Genomic DNA, 23,617 nt, shown 5'->3' on the forward strand with positions numbered 1-23,617 from the left:
TATATATATATATATATATAGACACACACACACACATATATATATAAGGTATTCAAGTCGAATATGATTCTTTAAAACATGCATCATCTCATACTCAAAAATCCTCATACTTGATTACTTATTTATTTAATTGGATAAAAAAAATCTTCTATATACCCTCTTCCGATCCATTCGGGTAGGGTATCGGATTATTCGTCGGGTTCGAAAGAAATTGTCATCCACATTTATATTTTTGGGTAGTCCAGTTCAGTTTCATTGAAGAAATCGGTTCATAATTACGATTAGAGATATTTTTTCGGGTGTTACGTTTTTTAAAATCGCATCAAAATCACAATGTCGATTAAATAATAAAAAGTTGACTATTGTTCAATTTTTTAACTAAGTAAAACAATATTCATTCGACCATTGTGATAGTACCTTAAGGCATAGTTTGGTACATATGATAGGATAAACATGTGATATATATATAAGGATAAGTTAAGGATAAATAAGATGTAGGATATTATATTTAATGTTTGGTATGATTTTAATAAGAGTAATTAAATTTATATATTATATTATAATGACAAAATTAACCTTATCATAATAAATTTTATAATTTCAAAGTTGTTGCTTGAGTTCATATTTTTATTTGTTCATACGCCGATAGTGCTTACATGATTTATTTATTTTTACCTAATTTTATATATTATATAATATGATAATTGAGCCATTGATTTTGTGAGTCAAGTCAAATATCAATTTTTAATGTTGATCGGGTGATACTAATAATTTTATTAAGATTTATAAAAATTATTTATATAATTATCTCGAATTCATTTATATAATTATCATATTATATAATATATAAAAATTAAAAAAAATATTTATTTGATTTTAATTTCTACCTACTAGCATATATTTATAAAAATCAATTATAAATTGAGGGTAATTAAGTCATTTGTAGTGTATTTTATCCTTAAATTAAAATTATCACACCTTCTATTAGGGATATTTTATCTTTCTAAAAAAATATTTATCAAGGGCCCATGATATTATCATGAGCTTTTTAAAAATGTACCAAACATGAGATAATGATGATTATTTATCAATCCCTCCCTTATCCTATGTACCAAACTATACCTAAAAGTAGATTTAATTGCTTATAAGGACCACATCTACATTTTCCTGGATCAGTGCAATGCATCACATGAAAAAAATGATATGATTCTCTTCTATGTACATTAGATCTACTATTACCAAAGGATAACATCAATGCTATGTTCAGGTTTTTTTTCCAGATATCATTATGTAAATAAACTAAACTTAATAGTTAAGAAAAATATTTTACAAGAAAATCATATGAAAAACACGAGCGATGATTTAATTTTCACTGGAGTTTGAGCTCGAAGTTTTCTAACTAGAAGATGATTATATGTTACTTAAATGAAGGTGATAATATGATTGATCTTTTTAAGATATTGGTGACAATTAAAATATGAGTAGGTTTCTTGTGAGATGGTCTCATGAATATTTATTTGTGAGACGGATCAACCCTACTAATATTCACAATAAAAAGTAATAGTTAGTTTTAAAAAGTAATATTTTTACACGGATGACCCAAATAAGAGATATGTCTCATAAAATATGACTCGTAAAACCGTCTCACACAAGTTGTTGTCTTAAAATATATTGAGAAAATTGCAGAGCGCCACCCTGTGAAATTTAATTGATCTTAAAATATTAAATGAATTGGGGAGTGGGAAAAAAAGAAAAGAAAAGAGAATTAATCCTAAAAAATAAATTAAGACAGAAATTTAGTATCGGTATTAAGGTTGACCAGTTAACATGCACGCCCTACAGCGTGGGGAGTGAGAGATGTTGAATGAACCAAAGGGCATATGTGTAAACAGAAGTGTCGACTGGCAAACCCAAACCCTAGCTCCCAGCTCTTCAAACCGTGGTGTTTCGTTGCTGTCAATTTTCTGGCAAATGTTTTTCATCTCGATTATTAAGTAATGATTCTGCACCGCAATCAATTATTCAGCTGCTAAACTTTGTTGTGCATCAATAGCAATCGATTTTTAATTTCTATTTTTGAAAAAATCAATTGAATTGATTGAATTGCAAGCGAACGGTGTGCTGATTGATCAGTTTGTTACCAGTTTAAATTAGGTGAGGAAGGTTTTGGTTCAAGCTAGTTTGTAATGGCAGAACCCTCAAAAGTTATCCATGTTCGCAATGTGGGGCATGAGATTTCCGAGGTATGGTGGTATCTCCATCTAACTATGAATATGTGAATTTCGCTTTTGGGTTTTTTAGTTAGCTGGTGTGCGTGTTTTGAAGATTGTTCGTCTTTGTTTAATATCATCGTGATTAGATTCTACAGACTTGCATGTATCTATTTATGCCGCTAGCTGCAGAATAGTTCTAGGTTCAGACCCTGTTACCAATTCATTCGTTTCATTTTTTTTTCCAGAATGATTTGCTCCAGCTCTTCCAACCATTTGGGGTTATAACCAAGCTCGTGATGCTTCGAGCCAAAAATCAAGTACATTTCTTGTTAAAGTATTTGAGGAGCTATAGCACATGTCAACACGCAAGGGTAAAAGTATATTTCATCATATTCTTGCTTTTACCTAAATGGCAGGCTCTCATTCAAATGCAAGATATCCCTTCAGCGGTAAATTCAATACAATACTACACAAATGTGCAGCCAAGCGTAAGGTACCGTATGTGACAGATTGATGATTTCTCTCCATTAAATTCAACTTCTTGTTCAAAGTGCTCCTGTTGTTATTGGTATCCAGTCGGTCAATGAATTCTTGTTGTCCGTAGGGGAAGAAATATTTATATTCAATTCTCATCACACCAGGAGCTAACAACTATGGAACAGAATTCGCAACCACGAGGAGAAGAGGTGACTATTTCGTAAATATGGCATTTTTGTTTAACTTCTTGGATACCTATATTTTTTTTACCTTAATTGTGTGAGTTAATGCCAGTTTGTAAAGTTTTTATTGTTGTATTAATTAGAGATTGTACGTGGTCACATTATGTGAGTGGTACTTGCTAGGATTCGTCATTTAGTTATCACATTGGTTTTTTCTATGAAGTTGTTTAAGTAGCATCTATTCCATAAATATGTCCTAAGGTGACCTTTTATAGAAGTTAGAACTTACGTGATACAATTAACTAATATTAATGGGTAGTTGCAACACCTGCCGGGTTTGATATAATTACTGATACTTTCCCTCTAAGAATCACAATGACTTTTATTTTCCTTGAGGTTCAGATGGCCTTATATTTTTCTGCGAAATGACTAATTTACTCTTCAATCTTCAGCACTAGGATATTATCAAGTTGAGAAGATTGACGAGTCAAAAGATATTTATATCCCAAAATATATTTCTCTTCTTTTCTTCTCTTTTTCATTCGTTTTTTTGGTTTTATTTATCTATTCATTCCTTTCCTAGTATCCACATCTAACCCATACTCCATCCAAACCCTCCAACCCCATTGCTGCACCTATCTACGGCTACATCAGTGACGTTGACTCTGATCACGAACATTAAATCGCGCCTCTTGGTTCCTATCAATACCAAGTTGTCCATTTTAAAAAAAAAAAACTCCTGCGTGCTCTGTGCATCTCTAAAGATGTTTATGTGTTGACTAACTTGACTTGTATTTTTACCCTCTCTGTTAACTCCACTATAACAACCATTGTTTTCAATAATTTAGGTGTGCTAATTATACAATGGGAAGTACAAGAGTGGTAATTGCCTACTCTTGGGGAGGGTGAAGTTTGTTATACCCTATATTTAGTTGCAACTTCTCTTTTAGATTGTTTATTAGTTTGCTTACTGCTTCATGCTTAATTTGTCTTTTTATATAATTGCCTCATCTCTCTTTCTGTATTCTATCCTATTCATTTCCTTGTCTTCTATTTCTTCTGTCTCTATGCTGGTCTGCTGTTGGGCTCTTTCTGGATGCTCAGCCTAATCGAATTCTCTTAGTTACAATACATCACATGCTATATCCTATTACTGTGGAAGTGCTGCATCAAGTGTTTTCTCCTCATGGATTTGTTGAGAAGATCGTCACGTTTCAGAAGTCGGCTGGTCAGCATATTCATAATTTCTCTCTTTGGTCACTTTCTGAATTTCTAATCTTCTTAGTCATGTAACAATTTCCAATTTCAGTATCTCCAGGTTTTAAGGAAACTTTTATGCATAATGAATGAATTCTCGCATTTATGTGGGATGAGTTTTATTTGGATCGTGATTCACTGATTTGCGAATGTCTGTTGTAGCTTTCTTAATCATGAGATTACACTGCCTCTACAAATTGCATTTTTAATGCACTGGGATTACATACTATGCTATATTTTCTGACTAATACTGGAAAATCCTACCTGCATAATGTGTAGGTTTCCAAGCTCTAGTTCAATATCAATCAAACCAGAATGCTATTACTGCAAGAAACTCTCTCCAGGTAAAATGGGTGTATAATATTTATATGTTATTTTCATTTATGGGATGAAGTCAGCATGTCTCTTGCAACTATCAACAGGGACGAAATATATATGATGGTTGCTGTCAATTGGACATTCAGTACTCAAAGTGAGTTTTAAATATTATCGGGTTTAGGTGCCAATATTTGTTGATATGTGTGCTCCCACAACTTGTGTTTTTGCTATATTGGTATCTTATTAGCTCTTCTTTTTGATCTAGCCTTGACGAGTTGCAAGTGAACTATAATAACGAACGTTCTCGGTAAGTTGGTGAGTTTTCTGTAATGTCATTTTTTCTCCTCAAGATTTGTTCTGTATTTGATGAGGTGCTACTATTCTCTTCTCCATGTAGAGATTTCACAAACCCATCTTTGCCTTCAGAACAAAAGGTCAAGTCCACTCAAGAAAAAGCCATTCTTCTGCAATATTACTGTTTATATTATTTAGTTTTTTATGGTTTCTGTTTTCTAATACGATTTTTTACTTTTGTTTCATTTTGTCACAGCCTGGGTATGGAGATGGAAGCCTATGTGCACATCCAGGTTTCTAATTAACTAATGAAAACCTGTCACTTCTCTTTTCTTACTGTTTCTAACTTCTCTGTTTTTTTTTTCTTTTTCTGGCCATCTCAGTTGGATTTCCGCAGGTGAGGGTTCTATGCTGATAAAATTAGAATTAAAGCTTATGCGATTGCCTATTAGTGCCTTGAGCAGCACCATTCTCGTGTTCCTTTTTAAAATTAATCATGCTATTTCCATCACAACTCTGATTGCATTACATTTAACTATTTTAATTCATTGAGTTTTGCATATGTTTGGCATCTTTTGCTGACCAAACGGAAAGTGGTACACATAAATCATGATCATGCTGTATCCACGCAATCTCGTGAAGGTCTGTCTGAATGATATACTTAACAACTGTTCGCCAGTGTTTTCATGAGTGACAGCCTTTATACTTATTTAATCATTGATATCTTATGATTTATGACTCTTGTTGGCTCCAGAGTTACATCTGAAATATTTGGAGATGACACTGAAAATGTTTGTGTTCGATCTCTTGTTGTCCTAAATTGTAGATGGGTAATGCTGCTGTCATTGCTGCTGCGTTTGGAGGCAGTTTGCCTCCAGGTATAAGTGGTACGAATGATAGGTGCACGGTTCTTGTATCTAATCTGAGCCCTGATGTGAGTATCTTGTTCTCTCGCACAAACACATACACAGACATGAGGATACATGTGCGTTCCATTTACAAGTTGCAGCCAATTGCTCCAATTTAATTTATTATAAAAGGAAGAGAGTTGCGCATCTGCTGCTTAATTTCTTTAGTAGAACTCTTGAACTTCAGGACTTTCTTTGTTCCATACGTGACATTAATTTCTTTTATGCAGAGAATTGACGAGGATAAGCTTTTTAATTTATTCTCGCTGTATGGCAACATTATCAGAATCAAACTTCTTCGAAATAAGCCAGATCATGCATTAGTCCAAATGAGTGATGGCTTTCAGGCTGAATTGGCTGTGCACTTTCTGAAGGTCCGGTAAATTTCTTTTGAAATTTGTATAGTTAGATTGCTTGAACAATGCACTATTTTCTAGCTTGAAACTATGTTCAGCTTTAGTTTTCATGCATGAAAACAGTAGGAAATATGGAAATCCTTTAGCTTTAATTTAAGAACATTCAGTCGTTTGTGTGGCTTTCTTGATTTCAATTGCTGTCGATCTTACATTTGCTTTTCATATAGGGTGCCTTGTTGTTTGGAAAGCGCTTGGAGGTGAATTTTTCCAAGCATTCTATCATTACAGCTGGAGCTGATACCCATGACTACTCCAATTCTAACCTCAACCGTTTCAATCGTAATGCTGTTAAAAACTACCGGTACTGTTGTTCGCCAACCAAAATGATCCACATCTCCACTCTCCCTCAAGATGTTACTGAAGAAGAAATAGTGGCCCATTTGGAGGATTGTGGAACGATAGTTAGTGTGAAACTCTTTGAAATGAAGGGAAAGAAACAGGTTCTAGTCCTTTTTGAAAACGAGGAGCAGGCTACAGAAGCTCTTGTGTGGAAGCACGCCACGTCACTCGGTGGTTCGACCATACGAATTTCCTTCTCTCAGCTGCAAACCATTTGAATCACTTCCCGGTTGTTGTAGACAGTAAATTTACATTCCATGTGTGATACTTAGGACATTTTGTTTCTTTAATCCAGGTTCGTCTGTGAGCTGCATCTATGTTTTCTTCCGTGCTGCCATTATTTATTACTTTTTCCCGTAATAAAGTTTTTTGTGTACTAACTTCATGCAGAAAGGAAGATTGATAGAGTAGTCATCTTCCGTTTTAACGAACGCTGCATGAGAGTAGCACTGCACAAAATGTTACTTGTTATACAGGAATTTGAACTCATGTTCCGACATCCTAACTTCATCTTTCTCGATATTTAAGTTAACCTGCTAAACCATGGCCTCTACTCTTTTCTAGACTGAATGCGCCCCCCGGATGATCACAAGAACCTTGCCACATATCACAGCGACACAATCATCCATTTATAATATCTTTCATCTGATCATTGAATTAATTAGCATCCGGTTCTTGTTGGCCTGTCGATAATGTGTATTTGCCAACTACATCAGGTTCAACAGTATTTTTAGCAAATTCATAATTTCTCGATAATGTGTATTTGCCAACTACATCAGGTTCAACAGTATTTTTAGCAAATTCATAATTTCTTGATATATAATTTCAAATATGTGCATATAGGTGAAAAGACCACCACATTTATTTTGAGAAAGATCAAATGTCAAAATTTCAATTTCAGAGGTTTAACAAGAAGACATTTTATCCAAAAATACTTCAAAGTAGTAAAATTCCATCCATTTACCAAGTAAAGCAAGTACATATCCACTCCAAGAACTTACTAAGGCCACTTAAATCCCAATGGGATGTGAATTCTCAAGTGGCAAAAACTACATATTCTAGACTTAAAACTAAAGCTGAAATTAGCATCAAACTCAAAGTAAAAACTCATAAATACAAACCAAAATCCAGGTATAAGAGTGTGAACCTTCTATGGAGATAAAAAATCTTGAAATAGCAACAGAAAATCGGAAAATCCAAAGTCATTTCGTGCCTTCCTCATGCTTTAATTTGGAGGAGAGTTTCCAATAGTTCAAGATGAACTTATCCTTTTAGCTTCTAAATCCAATAGTCTAACGACATGTAGGGAGGGTGAGAATCCCAAGAAAAATTAAGTGCAAAGACGAATCTGGTTTTCGGATTGACCTGCAAAGGCATTTAAAAACAATTCAATGGAGACAGGTGATCTACGTTGTCAGATTCCTAATCTTAGTGCATGATGTGGTTTTCCAGGGTTTGTTCGACACTACCGGTTGGGGCACTGCCCCAACCCATACATTTTTTGACACGTGTCATTAGTATTTTAATATTTTTGTTGCAACATTCCCAAACCGTGGTTAACTTTTAGATCTTGACCTTCGTTGAAAAATATTGGGTATCCCACCAATTCCATGGTTTAGTTTTAGATCTTGACTTTCGTTCAACAATTTTGGGTATCCCACCAATTTACCCAAAACTATTCACGGTTCGTTCAAAAATTTGGGTATCCCACAAATTTTCTTAAAACTATTGACGGTAGCTCTCAACACCCACCACCCACCGGGGAAGGTAACCGTTGCGGCCTTCACACCGGCGAGACGAGCCCTTGAGTCGTCGGAGAAGTCTACTTGTTCAAATGCAACTGCCCAGAAAGTATGGAGTCTCATTTTCGGATTTCAATTTCAGTTTCAGAAGGTGTTCCTCATCTAATTTTCTTTTCTTTCTTTCCCCATTTGATGGTATACAGGGAACTACTATTTTGAAGAGAGCATTGTCAATCCAACATCTCCGTCACCACAACAGCGAGCACACCGGCGAAGCCCTTTCCTCCTCGTCGCAAAAATTTTAATAGGTTCGTTTATACCTCGATAACACACTGCTGTAAAATCGATTCTTGACTATTGGAAAAAAGTGGTTGCGTTCTGTTTTTAATAATTTCGTGTATACCTCGATAACACGCTGCTGTAAAATCGATTATTGAATATTGGAAAAAAGTGGGTGCTTTCTGTTTGTGTGAAGAATCGATTCTTGATTTGGGAATTTGTCTTATGTTTTAATCAAGTGAATGCTTTAATCAAGTGACTGATTTAATATTGAATCTGTGTTGGTTGGTGTAGGATTTGTACATTACAATGGAAGATGACAACCCAATTGAAGAGTTGGGGGGAGAATATATTGAAGGAATAGAACTGGATCACATTTCACAACAGCAATGTGGAGTTCCTGACTTTCCAACGGCAGAAAACGTTGAGGTACCAACTGAAATCCCTGTTGTCGATATTTTGGAGAACAAACTAGCAGTGGGTTCAATTGTCAATAGTGTTGAAGAGGCATATTTGTTGTATTGTCAATACGCGCATGCCAAGGGATTTAGTGTTAGAAAGGGTGATCAACGTTGTTTTCCCAAAACTAATGAACTTCAATCGAAGGAATTTAATTGCTCATGTGAAGGTATGAAAGATGAAAAATGTTCTAGTAAAAGAATTCCAGTTTATCAAAAGTTGATCACTAGAACTAAATGTAAAGCCAGATTGAAAATTACAAGGGAAAAAGAGGGCGTTTGGCGGGTGAGTATATTTTTGGAGGAGCATAATCATGAGATGTTTGCACTTGATCAAACTCACCTGTTAAGATCGGCACGCAATTTATCACATGCAAAAAAATCCACTCTAGAAGCTATGGTCAATGCTGGAATATCTGTCTCTAATGCAGTTTCTTTTATGGAGAATGAAGCATGTGGGACACAAAATTTAGGTTTTATTAGAAAAGATGCATATGACCATATGAGTCGGCTAAAAAAGCATACGAAAGTTGAGAATGGAGATGCAACTGCACTTATCCAATATTTTATTGAGAAGGCGAACAAAGAGAATTACTTTTACTGGAATGTGCAATTGGATGATGACGATAGAGTGATGAATTTTTTCTTTAGGGACTACAAATGTGCAGTGGATTATGAATATTTCGGTGATGTGCTGTCGATTGACACAACATATAGATCGAACAAATACAATTTGATCTGTGCTCCATTTATTGGTATAAACCACCATATGCAAAATGTGCTGTTTGGTTTGGCTTTTATGTCCGATGAGACCGAAGCTTCTTTTGAGTGGTTGTTTACAACATTTCTTGATGCTATGTACGGAAAACAACCTGAAACTATATTTTCAGACCAATGCCAGGCCATGATGAATGCCATTGAAACGGTTTTTCCACATTCCCATCATCGTTTATGTCAATGGCATATAAATCAAAATGCGCCTTCACATTTTGGGAATTTAAATGGCGATTCAAATTTCAAAAAATTGTGGTATAAATGCATGAATTACTGCGACTCTGAAGATGAATTTGATGCCACGTGGACATATATGATCGATACATATAATTTGTGTGGTCATAAATGGTTGAATGGGATGTACAAAATCAGGAAAAAATGGGCTACTGCTTTCAGCAATGGCAGATTTAGTGCAGGACTTTTGGCTACCTCAAGGAGTGAGGTCACAAATATGGTTTTGAAGAAAGCAGGTAATAAAATGTGTTCTTTGTATGAATTCGTGATGAATTATACAAAAATTCTAAATAAATGGCGAGAGAAGGAGAAGTTTGAAGATACCCGTTGTCGTCATGGTAAGCCTGCGCAGATTTTAAAAAATCATCCGTTGTTGATTCATGCTGCAGATGTCTACACTATTTCCATTTACAAGTTATTCGAAATCGAATTGGTCAACTCTTTGAATTGCAAATCTGTTCAACCACCATCTTGTTTTGGTAATGATTGGAATTTGATTGAGTTCAGAGTAAAATCTCACGATGAAAACTCAAGGGTCAGACAAGTGGTGTTCAATAAGCAGAATAATGAAATAAAGTGTAGCTGTTCTAAGTTTGAGACAATGGGGATTTTGTGTAAGCATGTTTTGATGGTGTTTAACTCTTTTGACGTCACTGTTCTACCCAACTGTTACATTTTGAAGAGATGGATGAAGAATATAAAAACTATAGTTAACAATGACTTCAAAGAAAGTGGGGGTGGTGGTGGTGGTGGTGATAAATCTGAGATGGTGTTTGTGAACCAAATAATGAGATCGATGTATGATCTAACTCAATTGAGCAAATCTCATGAGGATGCGAGAAAAAGTTTGTATAAGTTGGTTGATACAGCAACAGGTGAAATATCCCACCTTCTCCAGAATTTGAGTGTAGATGAAGAGACGCCGTGTGATGATATTCCAAGTGACGGTCACATCGATGAAGTACTCGTACGTAACCCACTCACCGCTAAAGCAAAAGGAGTTACAAATGCAAATATTACACGACATTGGGAGAATAAGAGCAAAAAAGGAAATCGAAAAGGAAAAGAGAAAGCTGAAATTCCAAGTAAGTTTTAAGTTATTCAAAATTGTGATCATATACTAATTATGCGGTTAGATGACCATCTTCTTTGGATGTGCTAGGTGGAAAAGGAGGCAAAAGAAAAGGACAAAGTTCACAAGATGACACCACCGCACGGGAAATAAACAACATACCATGCCAACAACACTTAAATTTAACATTCTCGCAGAATCCATTTTTACCTCCTCAACATTTTGTACAGCACTCAAATCAATTGGTAACTTGTGTTTTTATTTCTCAATGCGTTATTAGTTTCAGCGTCCTCATTCATCACAAGTAAGGAAAAAGGTCCTTGTCGTGATAATTGTTTCTTGTTGTCATATCCGTTACCTGTATTTTCTGTGGTTTTTGAGCATCAAAATTTCGAACTTTGTAAAATTTTACCAAAAATATTTTGTAAATTTTGTTAACATTCAAATTGTTAACTTGTGTTTTATTTTTCAATGCGTTATTATATTCGATATTTTTTATGTCTCGTGCAGGAAGGTAATACAAATTTGTATACAAGTGGTGAAATGAATTTATTCCCTTATCAGTTTCAGCGTCCTCATCCATCACAAGTAAGGAAAAAGGTCCTTGTCGTGATAATTGTTTCTTGTTGTTTTTTTTTCAATGCGTTATACAAGTGGTGAAATGAATTTATTCCCTTATCAGGACCACCAGTAGTTTGGATGAAGTGAAGCTGGACATACCGGTGCTCATGCAATCCCTTTATCATATTTAGATGAAAATGATTGACAAAAAGCTCAGGCATCAAGCTGATAATTCTGTTTTTACAATCCCTTTATCATGTTGGGTCCATTTGCATCTTTGTACTATAAATCACACTCTCGTACATCCTTTGTTGTTATTTACATGCAAAGCATTAGTGGCTCACAAATAAGTTTGATCATTGTCTTTGATAGTAGTGTTCATGCTTGAAATGGTCATACCTCCAGCTTCAGTGAATGTTTGTGACTTGGTTCCGTGAATATTTTTTTTGCTTACCGGTATCTTTCTTTTTTGGCTTGGAATTCTGTATCTTTCTTTTTTGGCTATTTTGGAATCCTGCTTCTGTATATTTTGAGTTAAAAGGACCAAGCTAATTATGGGAGAAAACAACTACAGGAGTTATCGACATCAATTGATAAATAAGTTATATAATGGTTTCTTGTTAAGCCAATATGGAATATCGACAACAAGGACGGCTAAAACAAGCCAAGAATATGCAAAAAAAACTACGATTACTACACCAACAAACTACAGCTGATAAAAAAATGGATCAAATCCAATGCACATAAATCGATATCAGAGGTAACAGAACAAACATTTTACTGCGAAAATAAATAGTACATTACATTGACAAAAAAAAACCTAATCATCACTATTAATTTTCAGAGCTTCAATTTGTTTTTTTAACTCCTCCGTCATATCCACTAAATTTGCAAGTGCAAATTCCAATTTAACTATCTTCTCAGCTTGAGTGACACTTGCACTTGCATTTGCACTTGCACTAGAAGGTGCGTACGACGTTCTTTCAACACTAGGAGTAGAGGAAGAAGCTGCAACTTCTTTGTCCAGATACGAACCAAAAGCTTTTACTGCAGCATCCCTAGAAGAGAATGACCTGTGAGACGCACCGCTAAATTTATTAACTTGTTTTTGTGCCTCTTCCCAAGTTTCATATACACCAGGTTTACGTCCAACGAAAACAACATATGTTTTCCCCTATATCACAAAAATAAATAAAGAACATTAAAAATTTAACATTAAATAAGTAAAATAATTAACAGGAAAAAATTTAAAATAACTAATGCGCTCACCATAAACGAAAATGATGGTATGCCAAATTGTTTTTTTTTTACTGCAACAAAAAAATTGAGAGTCACAACATACATTTCAGATCTTACGAAATGAACATCTTATAAATAAATATTCACAATAAGTAATGGGCATAATGTTGAATCCGTCATTGCGTAGGTTCATGTAAATTATTTGGCTTCTTGCTTAGGTTTCACCACAAGTAACATTAAAGCACCAACAGTTGTTTGGCCTCACATCTAACATTAACTTTCTTTATACAGAATTCATTTCTGCACTCTCGCCATAATACCTTTTCAGGTTGGAGAATTCATTCCTCTTTACTCAATGAAGGATATGACAAATGCCTTGGGAAATTACTGGAGATGATTATATGGGTTGAAATTATCCAGATTGGAATTACTTAAAGTCATCCACGTTCTTAACTATTTTTCACATGTAAGATGTTCAAATCATTGAAATCAATTTCAAGCAAATGTAAGCAAAGCAAAAATGAAACTGCAAGCACTACACAGATTAAGTATTAACCAAAGCAGATACACATTCAGTTCTGTTAGGTACCGTTGAGTGTGGATGATAATTAATTACAATACATAAATAGCCTTACACCAAACATCGTGTAATTAATTACAATACATAAATTACCTTACATTTAATAATTTGGTCATCCCATCCAAACAGTACTTCAGAGTAAAAATCTTTAAGGGAGAGGAGAAGACAAAAGTAATACCTAATTGATCCAACTCAATAACAAATGGCTCGACGCCAACGCTCTTGAACAAATACTTCACCTCCGATGAGAACCTTCCACATAAATTCAAAAATCCCAAATGTAAATGCAGAAACAGACGAGATTCAAAAATTCCCAAATGTAGCATGAAATTAAACTCAATAACAGTTTACATTGACGAACTAAAGCAGCCATGAGTGTTTACATACCCGAAATAAATCCCAAATTTCTTCAAACAAACACAAACATCTACATTATAAAAAAATAAAAAAATGTACAGTGGCAAAGAAAAATCTCACCTTGCCTGATTCCGTCGACTGGAAAAAACGAACGGGAAAGAATCGCAGAAATCTCACCTTGCTTTGATTTTATCACTCTGCCGTTCGTTTTGTGGAGAGAGGGCTTTTTGAAATTTTTGAGAGAGGTTGTTTCAAATTTCTAAAAAATCACGGGGGAGTCTGGTAGAGTTTTGAGAGAGGTGGTCAAGATCTAAAAGTTAACCACGGTTTGGGAATGTTGCAACAAAAATATTAAAATACTAATGACACGTGTCAAAAAATGTATGGGTTGGGGCAGTGCCCCAACCGGTAGTGTCGACTAAACCGTTTTCCAGTTAGTTCTGTGGTAACTAAAAGAATCATGAGTAAATAGGCCAAACAATGTTTATTCATTTGATCTAATGTCGGATACAAATCAAATGTCATCGTAAGTGAAATATGAATCCAGGTATGATTTAATGGAGATGTCCAAATTTGGTCACCACTCAGTACAAAGTTGGCGATACTTAAATGAATCACTTTCATCAATCGAGATATTACACTCTTAAACTAAATTGCAAGAACTATTTTTCTGTCTATCAAATTTGTATTTCCAAGAGCTTAAATCTTTTGTGTTTCCCACATATTTTACGTTGGAAAAACTTTTCAGAACAACGAACTTTAAAACCAGATACCTCGAAACATATAAAAATAAAAAACTTATAGAAGATTCTATGTTCTCACGGCTCCAGTACTTCGGAACACCGTGAGTTGAGACGAAGGTACGAGAGATTAGTCTCGTTTATCGTCAAAACAATGTGAATGATTTCTCTTTTAGTGTAATAGAAGTCAAATACTTCTTTATTAGTTGTCTGCTTTATGTCTGATAAAGTATTTCCATTCATTTATAGTAGTCGCTGAACTTATTGCAATTGTGGAAGGTTTCCAAATGACTCAGATTCGACATTTAAGGATAAACCAGATTACATCAGATTCTCTGATGGCAGTGCAAGCAGTCATTTGTCCAACAGAGGACTTTGGATACACTGGGGCCTTTGCAACAAAGATTAAGAATTTATTGACAACTCATGTCCATCTAATATTAGAATATGTTTTGCGCACTCGTTAGCTTTTTTTGCTATTTTCTCTCCCTCACATTTCGTGTGGATTTGTAGAGAGTTTCTTATTTGATTAGTAAAGCTTGTATCGAGGATCTTACTCAGTTTTGAATAAAATTACAAGTTTTTTTGTCAAAAAAACTTGAAAAAAAAAAACTACATGTAAACTCACTTCATATGGAAAAGAAAATGTTTCTAAAACAGATATCAAATTAATGCTCCGATGACAGTGGATGAAAGTGAGTGTCCACATTCCATAGGGGCAAACCTGTCATTTCTCAAAAAGTGGCCTGTCAAAGGCATAATTTTTCTACGCTCAGTCCAAACTCTTTGCTGCCTCGAGCCATTATTGTCTCGCAGACTGTTTTGTAGCGTTCGTTCATTATTTGGTCTCGTTTCTTGAAGTTTCTTCAGGTAAGTTCTTTCCTGGTCCGGCATATCTACGACTCTGGTTAACCATGTGTAAACCCCACCCCACACCCTCATTTTTCGTATGAACTCAACCTTGATTGAATTTGAGTATCATCATGATATGTGGTGAGATTGATCGCCAGACATTCTTAGTTTCTTACAAAGAAAAATTAAAATGAAGGTAAACCCATAAGTGGCTGAGTGTGTTGGTATGTTTTTGAGTGGTCGTTTGTTGTTGTGGCAACCGGCCTCAGTTAACCCTTCATGACTAACTCAAAAGTTGGCGGTGTTTTTGTTTTGTTGGATATTTTGAAGTAGATTTGCTGACGATTTTTCATGGGGTCAAAGTATAATTCTCCATTCTTTTTCCCCAAGTTCGATTTCCCATCTCATCACTGGTGGACTGATCACCCAGAGTCTTGAGTAGAAAATAAGCTGTCAAACTCATGACTTACGAAATGTACACGTATCTAGGTCTAATGGATGCAGCGAACGTTTATTTGTCTTATGCAAGTACGTGTTTGTAGAAATTAACACTTTTAGTGACATTAAATTATATTTGAAAATTTTACATATACTGGTTAAGTGAGAAGCATAGCTCATAGCTGAAAGGGATCTATCTATGCGTGATACTCTCGTTCTTGATCCTGGTGATAATATTGATTTACACATGAGAGTATTCTTCTCATTTTAGGGGCACTGCTGAAAATTGGATATTAGTGGAAGTGAGAGGAGGTTGTCGAGCAATGGCACCTTCCCCTAGTGCTTTTGTCGTATCCTGGTAAGCATGGCTGACAATGTCATACCTTAGCAATCTATATTAACTTTGATATCCCTTTACGATTTCAGCTTCTTAGAGGAATTTGCATACATTTATAGGATTATACATTGGATTATTCTAGTAATGTAATGGATATAGCAGAGTAAGCAGCTTTATGACAAATTTACAAGAAGAGCCTTTTGTGCAAAGTGCTACTATTGCACTTGATTTGTTGGTGTCCTGGGGCTCCTTTAAATCGATCCATAAAAAATACAGAATCTTTTTGATTCTGATATTGTGTAGAATTGATTGCTATAAAAAATTAATTGTAGTCTTAACTCCAAAAGTGAAAAAAGTTCGAGATGCATACCTCACAATATGATCCTTATTATATCAATATCTATGGACTGTCCATTGTAATATGGATTTTAGGATACAGATAGGGAGAAAACTCACCATGGTTTGGGATATTAGATATGAGTTATAATCTAAACAAATAGGTTCAATCGAGCCTGAATTGATATATTTATGAAATCACTTAAAACGAAAAAGTGCATATAAATTAGATAAGTCTAACAGTTTTCATGCAAAGAATCTCAATGCCAAATGTATAGATTATGATAATCGTCCTATTTTCTTTCTTATCCAGATCAAAAATGAAAATTAAGTTATATTTTCATCTTGAGAAATTACTTTTCCAGAAACAAATCCTCCTTCTAAATTATTTTGCCTTACCTTGTGTGTTTTGTTTGTTATTGGAGGTGACTTTATCATTATTTGATATCCGAGAACAACTTTTCCAAGAAACAAGAAAGCCAACTTAATTTGAATTCCTTAACATTTGAAGACAAAAACACCCTCTTATGTACTTCCCATAATCCGAAACACAAACATTAAATGTTATTGAATTATCATCGACGATAACTTTTTTGTAGTTATTATGAGACAAATAAGATTTAATGGCTAGAATCTCATTCTGGTAAAATTTATTAATTGTGGTTAGCATTTATCAATGGCTCATGTGGGGAGCTATATACAAATGGACAACGGTTTTGTGAATCTTTTGGTTGGGAAATTGGTTTATCATGTATAATCAAGATGTTGTACAATCATTTATTCACAAACTTCGTGCCGAACTAGTAATTTGCGTTTCCCATCTCATGGAAAATCCTCTTCAAATACGAATAGCATCACAGATTGAGACCAAGACAGATAGTTCCTGCCATTCAATTTATGACAAGTGATTGGGATAGTGGATGATTCGAGAAGCCCAGTATTTTGGCATGCTGGATTTGAGGATCCGACGGTCTTGGATGAGGCGCCGGAGGAAGAAAGAGATGACATGCGTATTTTGTCAGCAACCTGTCTCTGAAACCATGTCGTTACTGGAAGAAAGAATGTGGGGAAAGTGCTATTTTATTGAATGAATTATACTGAAACGATGCATCAGAATATATAGAAGGTTTACCCAATCAAAATACTATCTTATCTAATCTAATTTGAATTTAGACATAAATGATAAAATGCTGTCTAAACTACCAACAAATCAAAGAGTTATCTTATTATCTAATCTATGCATATTCAACATACACTAAACTCTATTAATGATATTGAGTACCACGCGCAGCACTTGAGACACAAGATGAATACTAGTAAATATATGTTCCATTCTCTTTTTTAATCAACTAGAAGCCTTTGAAAGATCAAAATCTCTGAGAATGCGTTTAATGGTTACATCATAAGCACAACTTCATTCTATAGACTAGCAATGTCATAGACTTCATGTGTGCATGATGTATGTGTAAAGAAATAAATTCTAAAGGTATATCTTCTCAATAAATGAATAAAGATTGTTAGTCAATGGTTAAAAAAAGGTAATCATGGTTCAAAGGGCTCCTAATCTAATGCATGGCTTAATAGAGGGGAATATGAGAAGCTCACTAGTTGGAATATCAAATGCTAAGTACCATATGGCAAATTGCGTTGTGCGTGGATCTATGTTTGAAAATTGTTGGGAAACGAGTTACACACGCATGAGTCACCTCTTGAACTGATAGATGTCACCTCTAGAATTCTGATATTCTAGGATTGATCATGTGGTGAGACTCGTGTATTTCCTTATGAGGGGAAAGTTAGAGAAATTTGAGTGGGTATATGAGCTACTCTAACAACTTGAATTGCTTAAAACAAGGATGGATAATAAGTAGTCGAAGTTCATTGCATAGAGGCTCGCTTGCACAAACCCACCTACTGGGCCCTGGGGAGTTACACCAGGACTCGCCCGCATTGATGTTGGTTATTGCTGAAACTATCATTGCTTATGATTTGTAAAATTTGACCTTGGCTTGTCTCTATAGCAGTTACTCGAGATGCCCTTTTCTTGGAGAAGCATGTGGGATTCGTGTTCCTGGACATGTCACTTCTCCAGCTCCATATTTTAGAAAGAATATGCAATGGAAGGAACTCAGAACTGGCATCAAGCTGAAAATGATGGCTTCCTATGAAACACGTGTAAAGGAATGTCAATACTTCAAAGTAAAGGGCCAAAGAGGGCGGCTTGCTGCAACTTACCCACATATAGATGTTGGATTTCATAAGCTCAGAGAGTCAGTGGGATCAGAAAAATTCAACCAACTCTCGGGCTTGTTCAGGTACAGTTTGCTGTTTTTCTTTTATATCAGGACTCAAAGAGTTATTTTAATGTGTATTTCCTTGTTTGGTGTACAAGTAATGATTCTCCAGTCTATTTTCACTGGCAATGTTTAGGAGATATTGCTATATCACCTAAGAAAAATAGCCGGAACTTGGACTACCAATTCTGAAATATGTAAGAAAATGATTTCTGTGACTAAGCTTCAGAAATTGACATTTGTGATTTTATGACCTCTATTTCAGATTCTTCAATTGAATGTTTTCAGTAAATAGGTTATCGCATCTTCAGGTAATTTAAATAGCTAGAAAATGGTATACATTATATTTTATTTTACATTGGAGGATACTACAAACGAATCCCTGGAAAATAACTGTTCCAATTCATGAACATGACTATGGCAGTAGATGTGTAAATGCTTTTTATTACCAAATTCTAACTTGTGACACAGGGTGCACCTGCTCGCCAAAACATATCGGCAATGGTAATGGGCTACTTACTGATTTATGCTCCACTTTGAGTTATTCTCTGAGTTTGGTTTTGAATTTCATTTGTTGTGCAATCAATTTTTTTTCTTGCTGTACTATCTATTTTGTTTATTTAGGAAATTCAGAATCTGTTGCACGAAAGCCGCCTCTGGAGATTTTTCTAGTGGTACTCGTGATAAAATGAGCCAATATGAGAGGATAATTGAATTATTGACTACTCTTTTTCCACTGTGGGTATGTTTATTCCATTCTGCTTGTTGTAAGATATTTTTTTTCTGGTGCTAGGTTCTGTGTATCTTTTCCAAAAGAATTTGAATAATTTATGAGTAAAGTATGACATCAGTCTATGTACCGATGCAGGTAATTTTGGGTACTGTTATCGGGATTTATAAACCTGCTGCCGTAAGTATTTTTAAGTTTCAGTGTCTGAAAATTGAATTGCAATTGATTGTCGAGTCTATTTGCCTCAGGTAACTTGGTTAGGAACGGAACTATTTACCGTTGGACTGGGTTTACTCATGCTGTCAATGGGATTGACGCTGACATTTGAAGACTTCAGGAAATGCTTGCGTAATCCTTGGACTGTATGTACATCTCATTTGTCAGCCTCTCGGAATGTTTGTATTAAGTCGATCAGTTGATGTGATCTTTCACCTTTTAACAGTGTGAGTGAATTTGCTTTTTGACTTTTCAGGTGGGTGTGGGATTTTTGGCTCAATACTTCATCAAGCCAATGTTGGGATTTTTTCTTGCAATGGTATGCCTTCTTTTTGTCTTGAGCTTCTACGTTTATTTGGTAATTGCTATTATTGCACACCAAGAATTTTTTGTCCAAATATTTCTGCTAACAATATTTTTGCTGCTGAATTGTATTTCTAGAATATGATTAACTGTATCAAAAGTGATTTTCGGACCGCTGGCTTGTATTTCATATGTCACACCTGTTGACTAGTAAATCCAGAAATTTTCTGCACCGGGATTTGTAAACTACTTTTGCACTGATAAACAGACTCTGAAATTGTCTGCTCCTCTAGCGACTGGACTTATTTTGGTATCATGCTGTCCTGGAGGCCAAGCATCAAATGTTGCTACATATATATCTAAAGGAAATGTAGCACTATCGGTTCTTATGACCACGTAAGTCTTCTAACAAGTTTTTCTTTGTGTGACCTATTCTGAATTTATTATAGCTAGATATTTGCATTAATCATTAAGGTCCTAGAAAAATTCTTATGATGAAGACATAACTAGGAGATGTATTCTTTACAAACAGCTGTTTTGAAACTTCTGAAATTCAGTCAAAGTCAATTATGCTTCCGATCATGATCTGTCATTGTGCTGTCAATATGCTGCAGGATGATCTAGGGTAGGCTCAAGCTTGATCTGAATTAAAATCAGATTTTGGAATGGCTGTTGGGTTACGTGGCAAAGAAATGAAATTTGACCTAAATTTGGTCCGTGACTGTTTCTGAAAATTTTGTTATTTAAGAACTATAATTAAATTGAGCTTAGTCATTTTAATGATGAGAGCTGAAAGCAAGGGCTACCATTATATTTATGGAGAACATTGTTCCAAGAAGGTGCAAATAGAAGCAAGCAATCAATGAATTGGTCAACAAAACTAATGCTTCATAATGAGTGATTTTTACTGAGGTTGTAAATCAAGAAATGAAAGTCTAGGTACCATTGGTTATGAACGTACCCTTGACAAGGATTTAAGGTCATGTCTTCCATCAATGGGTACATGAGATGCAACATTAGTGTTTAGCTCATCTACATTTCATCAATCATTAAGGATTTTGTGGGGGTGAATCTATCAAGTTGTTGTCTCAATCGGTCCAAGTTAAACTTTTAAATCACCATAAAAATCGTTTATATTCATTGTGTTGACTGTTTTTATGCATTAACTGATCTTTAACGCTATCCAAATAACTTGTGCTCTCCATTGAAATCAAAGTAGAATCTTGATTATTGCCATTTTAAAAAATATTCGCAGAACATCATGTCTTGACATCTGATAATTAGATTTTGAGATGTTGCATGTGGAAAACTACATCACTGATTAACGACATCCTGTACATGAGAGTTTCTGTTTCTTTGCAAGAAGACAAATTACTGTTTTTATGTGAACTAGTCTCGAATTTCCATTGGTGATGTAGTTGTTCGACAATTGGTGCTATCGTGATGACCCCACTCCTAACCAAGCTTCTGGCAGGCCAGCTTGTGCCAGTTGATGCAGCCGTAAGTTCCAATTTTCTTTTCAATTCCGTACATTTATTTTATTGGTAAAAAAGACTAGTCGTTTACATAGCCAATGAATTGATTTTGATGTGCTCGCTCTTCATGTTCTATGATTTTCCTACTTTAATTATTTTGGTTATTGTTCCTGCAGGGCCTTGCTATAAGTACTTTTCAGGTTGTACTAGTACCGACAGTTATTGGGGGTAAGCAGCAAATTTGAACTTTGTGAACCTTTTTGGTGTAAATACAAAAATCATTATCTTCTAGTTACAGTTAATTGAATGACCAGTTCGTGGTCAATTGTTTCTTGTTTTGCAGTTTTATCAAATGAGTATTTTCCAAAGTTTACCTCGAAAATAGTTACTGTTACACCTTTAGTTGGAGTCATTCTTACCACCCTTCTCTGCGCAAGCCCAGTAAGTTCACGAGTTATTCTGCCACCTTTTCTCAGATCCTTTCTTTGTTAGTCTGATTGTTCGTGTTCATGGAGAACTTACTATTTGTGTTTTCAGATTGGGCAAGTTTCAGATGTCTTGAAAACTCAGGGAGCTCAGTTACTACTCCCTGTGGCCCTCTTGCATGCTGCAGCGTTTTTTCTTGGTTACTGGCTTCCGAAATTAATGTTTGGCGAATCAACTTCTAGAACTATTTCAATAGAATGTGGAATGCAGGTATCTTTTCCAATGTCAGATTCACAAGAAAAAGTTATCATTTGTAATTAAAAAGTCTCATTTCTTTAAAACCCAAAAGTATTGGTTGACTTGGAAATGGATTGTGACTGTGTGATATAACTCATACCACTTTGTTGAAAGTATGGTATATCTTGTGTTTGAGCGGGTTTGAGAGATTGATGAAAATCTATTTTGAGGGATATATGAGCTGGCTCATTATGTTATCCGACTCTCTTGGATAGGTAGTAGAGATGCCACAATTTAAAAGGTGAACAAAGATATTGTTAGCAAATTCAAAATAAAGCTGATAATATGCGGTATGACAAATATTAGTGGAATTAGAACTTGCACTATCAAATATTTTTTTTCCTGGAATTTCTTTTGTGAAACTGTGCCATATAGAATCATTGAGATCAAATGTGTAATGTGGATATGATCTTGTTCTCTTGTCAACGCGAGCTACTGTACTTATTATGGGGTCTAAACTCTTCGTTTTCACTGAAACATTTTGTTATGGATTCATATTTCTTAACAATATGAAATGTCTTTGATTTGATCTTTTGGTTCACATGAAGGCATTTTTTTGTGTTTTGTTTCATTACCTTTTATTGTCTTGAAAACTATAAAATTATAAATGTAGGTTTTCAGATTGTGCAATAAAATCGACACAACCACAGGCAATTGAATTTGTTTTTCTGAGATCTAGAAAATAGCATGCAAATATTTACTCAAAAAGTTATAGAGGCATGAGATCTGGTATCAGTTGGCAGAGAATGTTGTGTAAAAACTAATCTAGTGACCCTAACTGTTGTACTATGTCAGAAACTACTTTTTTTGAAAGTTCAAGCTCTTAAGAATTGACCTAACACAATAACATTTATGCTTTAACCAAGCTCTTCACTCTTTGTTTCCTGTTATTCCAGAGCTCTGCACTAGGATTTTTGTTAGCCCAAAAACATTTTACGAATCCTCTTGTCGCTGTTCCTTCAGCTGTGAGTGTTGTGTGTATGGCGGTGAGTCATTTGATTATTTGAGTACTTATGTATCTCGCTTCAAAGTGATTCTGGCCAAGTTTGATGCAAGTATGTTTTTTACTTGTTCTGCAATTTTCAGCTGGGTGGAAGTGCTCTTGCTGTGTACTGGAGGAACTTGCCAATTCCGGTCGATGACAAGGATGACTTCAAGGAATAGGAGTTTCGTTGCCTTTTTCCCCCTGAAGTTTCCAGTGGAGTTCGATTCTTTTAGTATTGCTACGGCTACCTTTTTGGTTTGGCTCCACATGCGAAGGGTGGATTTGCCATTTCAGCTCTTTGTAAGTAAAAACTATACATGGTTGCTAATGGTATCCAAATCCATTTTGTTTATTTTATTTTGTATAGACCAGTTCATCACAATTTTTTGGCTCTTTTTTACTTGCATAAACACCCTTTTTAATTCATAGTACTGTGTATTTGTTGGCAGTGAAAAAACCTTTAGAGTGTCGGCGCGCACCAATGGTAG

At 35.0% G+C, this 23,617-nt stretch overlaps 3 protein-coding genes and 1 long non-coding RNA gene across 8 annotated transcripts; 3 read left to right on the forward strand and 1 right to left on the reverse strand.

The window, feature by feature from the left end:
* The first annotated feature begins 1,808 nt into the window (after window positions 1-1,808).
* On the forward strand, window positions 1,809-6,717 carry LOC140834318 (polypyrimidine tract-binding protein homolog 3-like). The gene is made up of 15 exons (XM_073199119.1): window positions 1,809-1,994; window positions 2,145-2,243; window positions 2,459-2,530; window positions 2,630-2,706; window positions 2,818-2,899; window positions 3,977-4,100; window positions 4,409-4,473; window positions 4,552-4,601; window positions 4,713-4,754; window positions 4,845-4,881; window positions 4,998-5,034; window positions 5,125-5,138; window positions 5,568-5,675; window positions 5,880-6,023; window positions 6,233-6,717. Exons 2-15 carry the CDS (start codon window positions 2,187-2,189, stop codon window positions 6,620-6,622), a joined length of 1,299 nt encoding a protein of 432 aa, XP_073055220.1. The 5' UTR covers window positions 1,809-1,994; window positions 2,145-2,186; the 3' UTR covers window positions 6,623-6,717.
* On the reverse strand, window positions 3,025-3,970 carry LOC140834319 (uncharacterized). Its single transcript, XR_012118708.1, has 2 exons — window positions 3,537-3,970; window positions 3,025-3,464 (listed from the first exon to the last, which is right to left on the reverse strand). It is a non-coding gene; the product is annotated as an uncharacterized lncRNA (long non-coding RNA).
* A 1,302-nt stretch (window positions 6,718-8,019) lies between the features above and the next one.
* On the forward strand, window positions 8,020-12,004 carry LOC140833483 (protein FAR1-RELATED SEQUENCE 5-like). The gene is made up of 6 exons (XM_073197825.1): window positions 8,020-8,255; window positions 8,350-8,454; window positions 8,720-10,976; window positions 11,054-11,208; window positions 11,474-11,551; window positions 11,646-12,004. Exons 3-6 carry the CDS (start codon window positions 8,735-8,737, stop codon window positions 11,655-11,657), a joined length of 2,487 nt encoding a protein of 828 aa, XP_073053926.1. The 5' UTR covers window positions 8,020-8,255; window positions 8,350-8,454; window positions 8,720-8,734; the 3' UTR covers window positions 11,658-12,004.
* A 3,156-nt stretch (window positions 12,005-15,160) lies between these two features.
* On the forward strand, window positions 15,161-23,493 carry LOC140834320 (sodium/pyruvate cotransporter BASS2, chloroplastic-like). Of its 5 annotated transcripts, none has more exons than XM_073199120.1 (15): window positions 15,161-15,310; window positions 16,002-16,088; window positions 18,425-18,718; window positions 19,169-19,201; window positions 19,322-19,439; window positions 19,566-19,607; window positions 19,676-19,789; window positions 19,900-19,962; window positions 20,215-20,342; window positions 21,365-21,446; window positions 21,598-21,649; window positions 21,765-21,862; window positions 21,959-22,117; window positions 23,041-23,130; window positions 23,231-23,493. In XM_073199120.1, exons 2-15 carry the CDS (start codon window positions 16,054-16,056, stop codon window positions 23,306-23,308), a joined length of 1,386 nt encoding a protein of 461 aa, XP_073055221.1. In that variant the 5' UTR covers window positions 15,161-15,310; window positions 16,002-16,053; the 3' UTR covers window positions 23,309-23,493. The 5 variants fall into 5 exon arrangements, with proteins under 5 accessions (XP_073055221.1, XP_073055224.1, XP_073055226.1 ...); XM_073199123.1 differs by having other exon boundaries at window positions 18,428-18,718; XM_073199125.1 differs by lacking the exon at window positions 19,169-19,201 and having other exon boundaries at window positions 19,331-19,439.
* Window positions 23,494-23,617: the final 124 nt, after the last annotated feature.

This window comes from Primulina eburnea, chromosome 6 (genome assembly GCF_022965805.1).
Source record: "Primulina eburnea isolate SZY01 chromosome 6, ASM2296580v1, whole genome shotgun sequence".
NCBI classification, from domain to species: domain Eukaryota; kingdom Viridiplantae; phylum Streptophyta; class Magnoliopsida; order Lamiales; family Gesneriaceae; genus Primulina; species Primulina eburnea.

Excerpts from the sequence above, each read along its gene's own strand:
- LOC140833483 (XM_073197825.1), top strand. The coding sequence starts at position 8,735 with ATGGAAGATGACAACCCAATTGAAGAGTTGGGGGGAGAATATATTGAA. Across the intron at positions 10,977-11,053 it reads AGAGAAAGCTGAAATTCCAA|GTGGAAAAGGAGGCAAAAGA; the intron begins GTAAGTTTTAAG and ends TGGATGTGCTAG. Across the intron at positions 11,209-11,473 it reads TACAGCACTCAAATCAATTG|GAAGGTAATACAAATTTGTA; the intron begins GTAACTTGTGTT and ends TGTCTCGTGCAG.
- LOC140834320 (XM_073199120.1), top strand. The coding sequence starts at position 16,054 with ATGGCACCTTCCCCTAGTGCTTTTGTCGTATCCTG. Across the intron at positions 18,719-19,168 it reads CAACTCTCGGGCTTGTTCAG|GGTGCACCTGCTCGCCAAAA; the intron begins GTACAGTTTGCT and ends CTTGTGACACAG. Across the intron at positions 20,343-21,364 it reads CTATCGGTTCTTATGACCAC|TTGTTCGACAATTGGTGCTA; the intron begins GTAAGTCTTCTA and ends TTGGTGATGTAG.
- LOC140834318 (XM_073199119.1), top strand. The coding sequence starts at position 2,187 with ATGGCAGAACCCTCAAAAGTTATCCATGTTCGCAATGTGGGGCATGAG. Across the intron at positions 4,474-4,551 it reads CTGCAAGAAACTCTCTCCAG|GGACGAAATATATATGATGG; the intron begins GTAAAATGGGTG and ends AACTATCAACAG. Across the intron at positions 4,755-4,844 it reads TATAATAACGAACGTTCTCG|AGATTTCACAAACCCATCTT; the intron begins GTAAGTTGGTGA and ends TTCTCCATGTAG.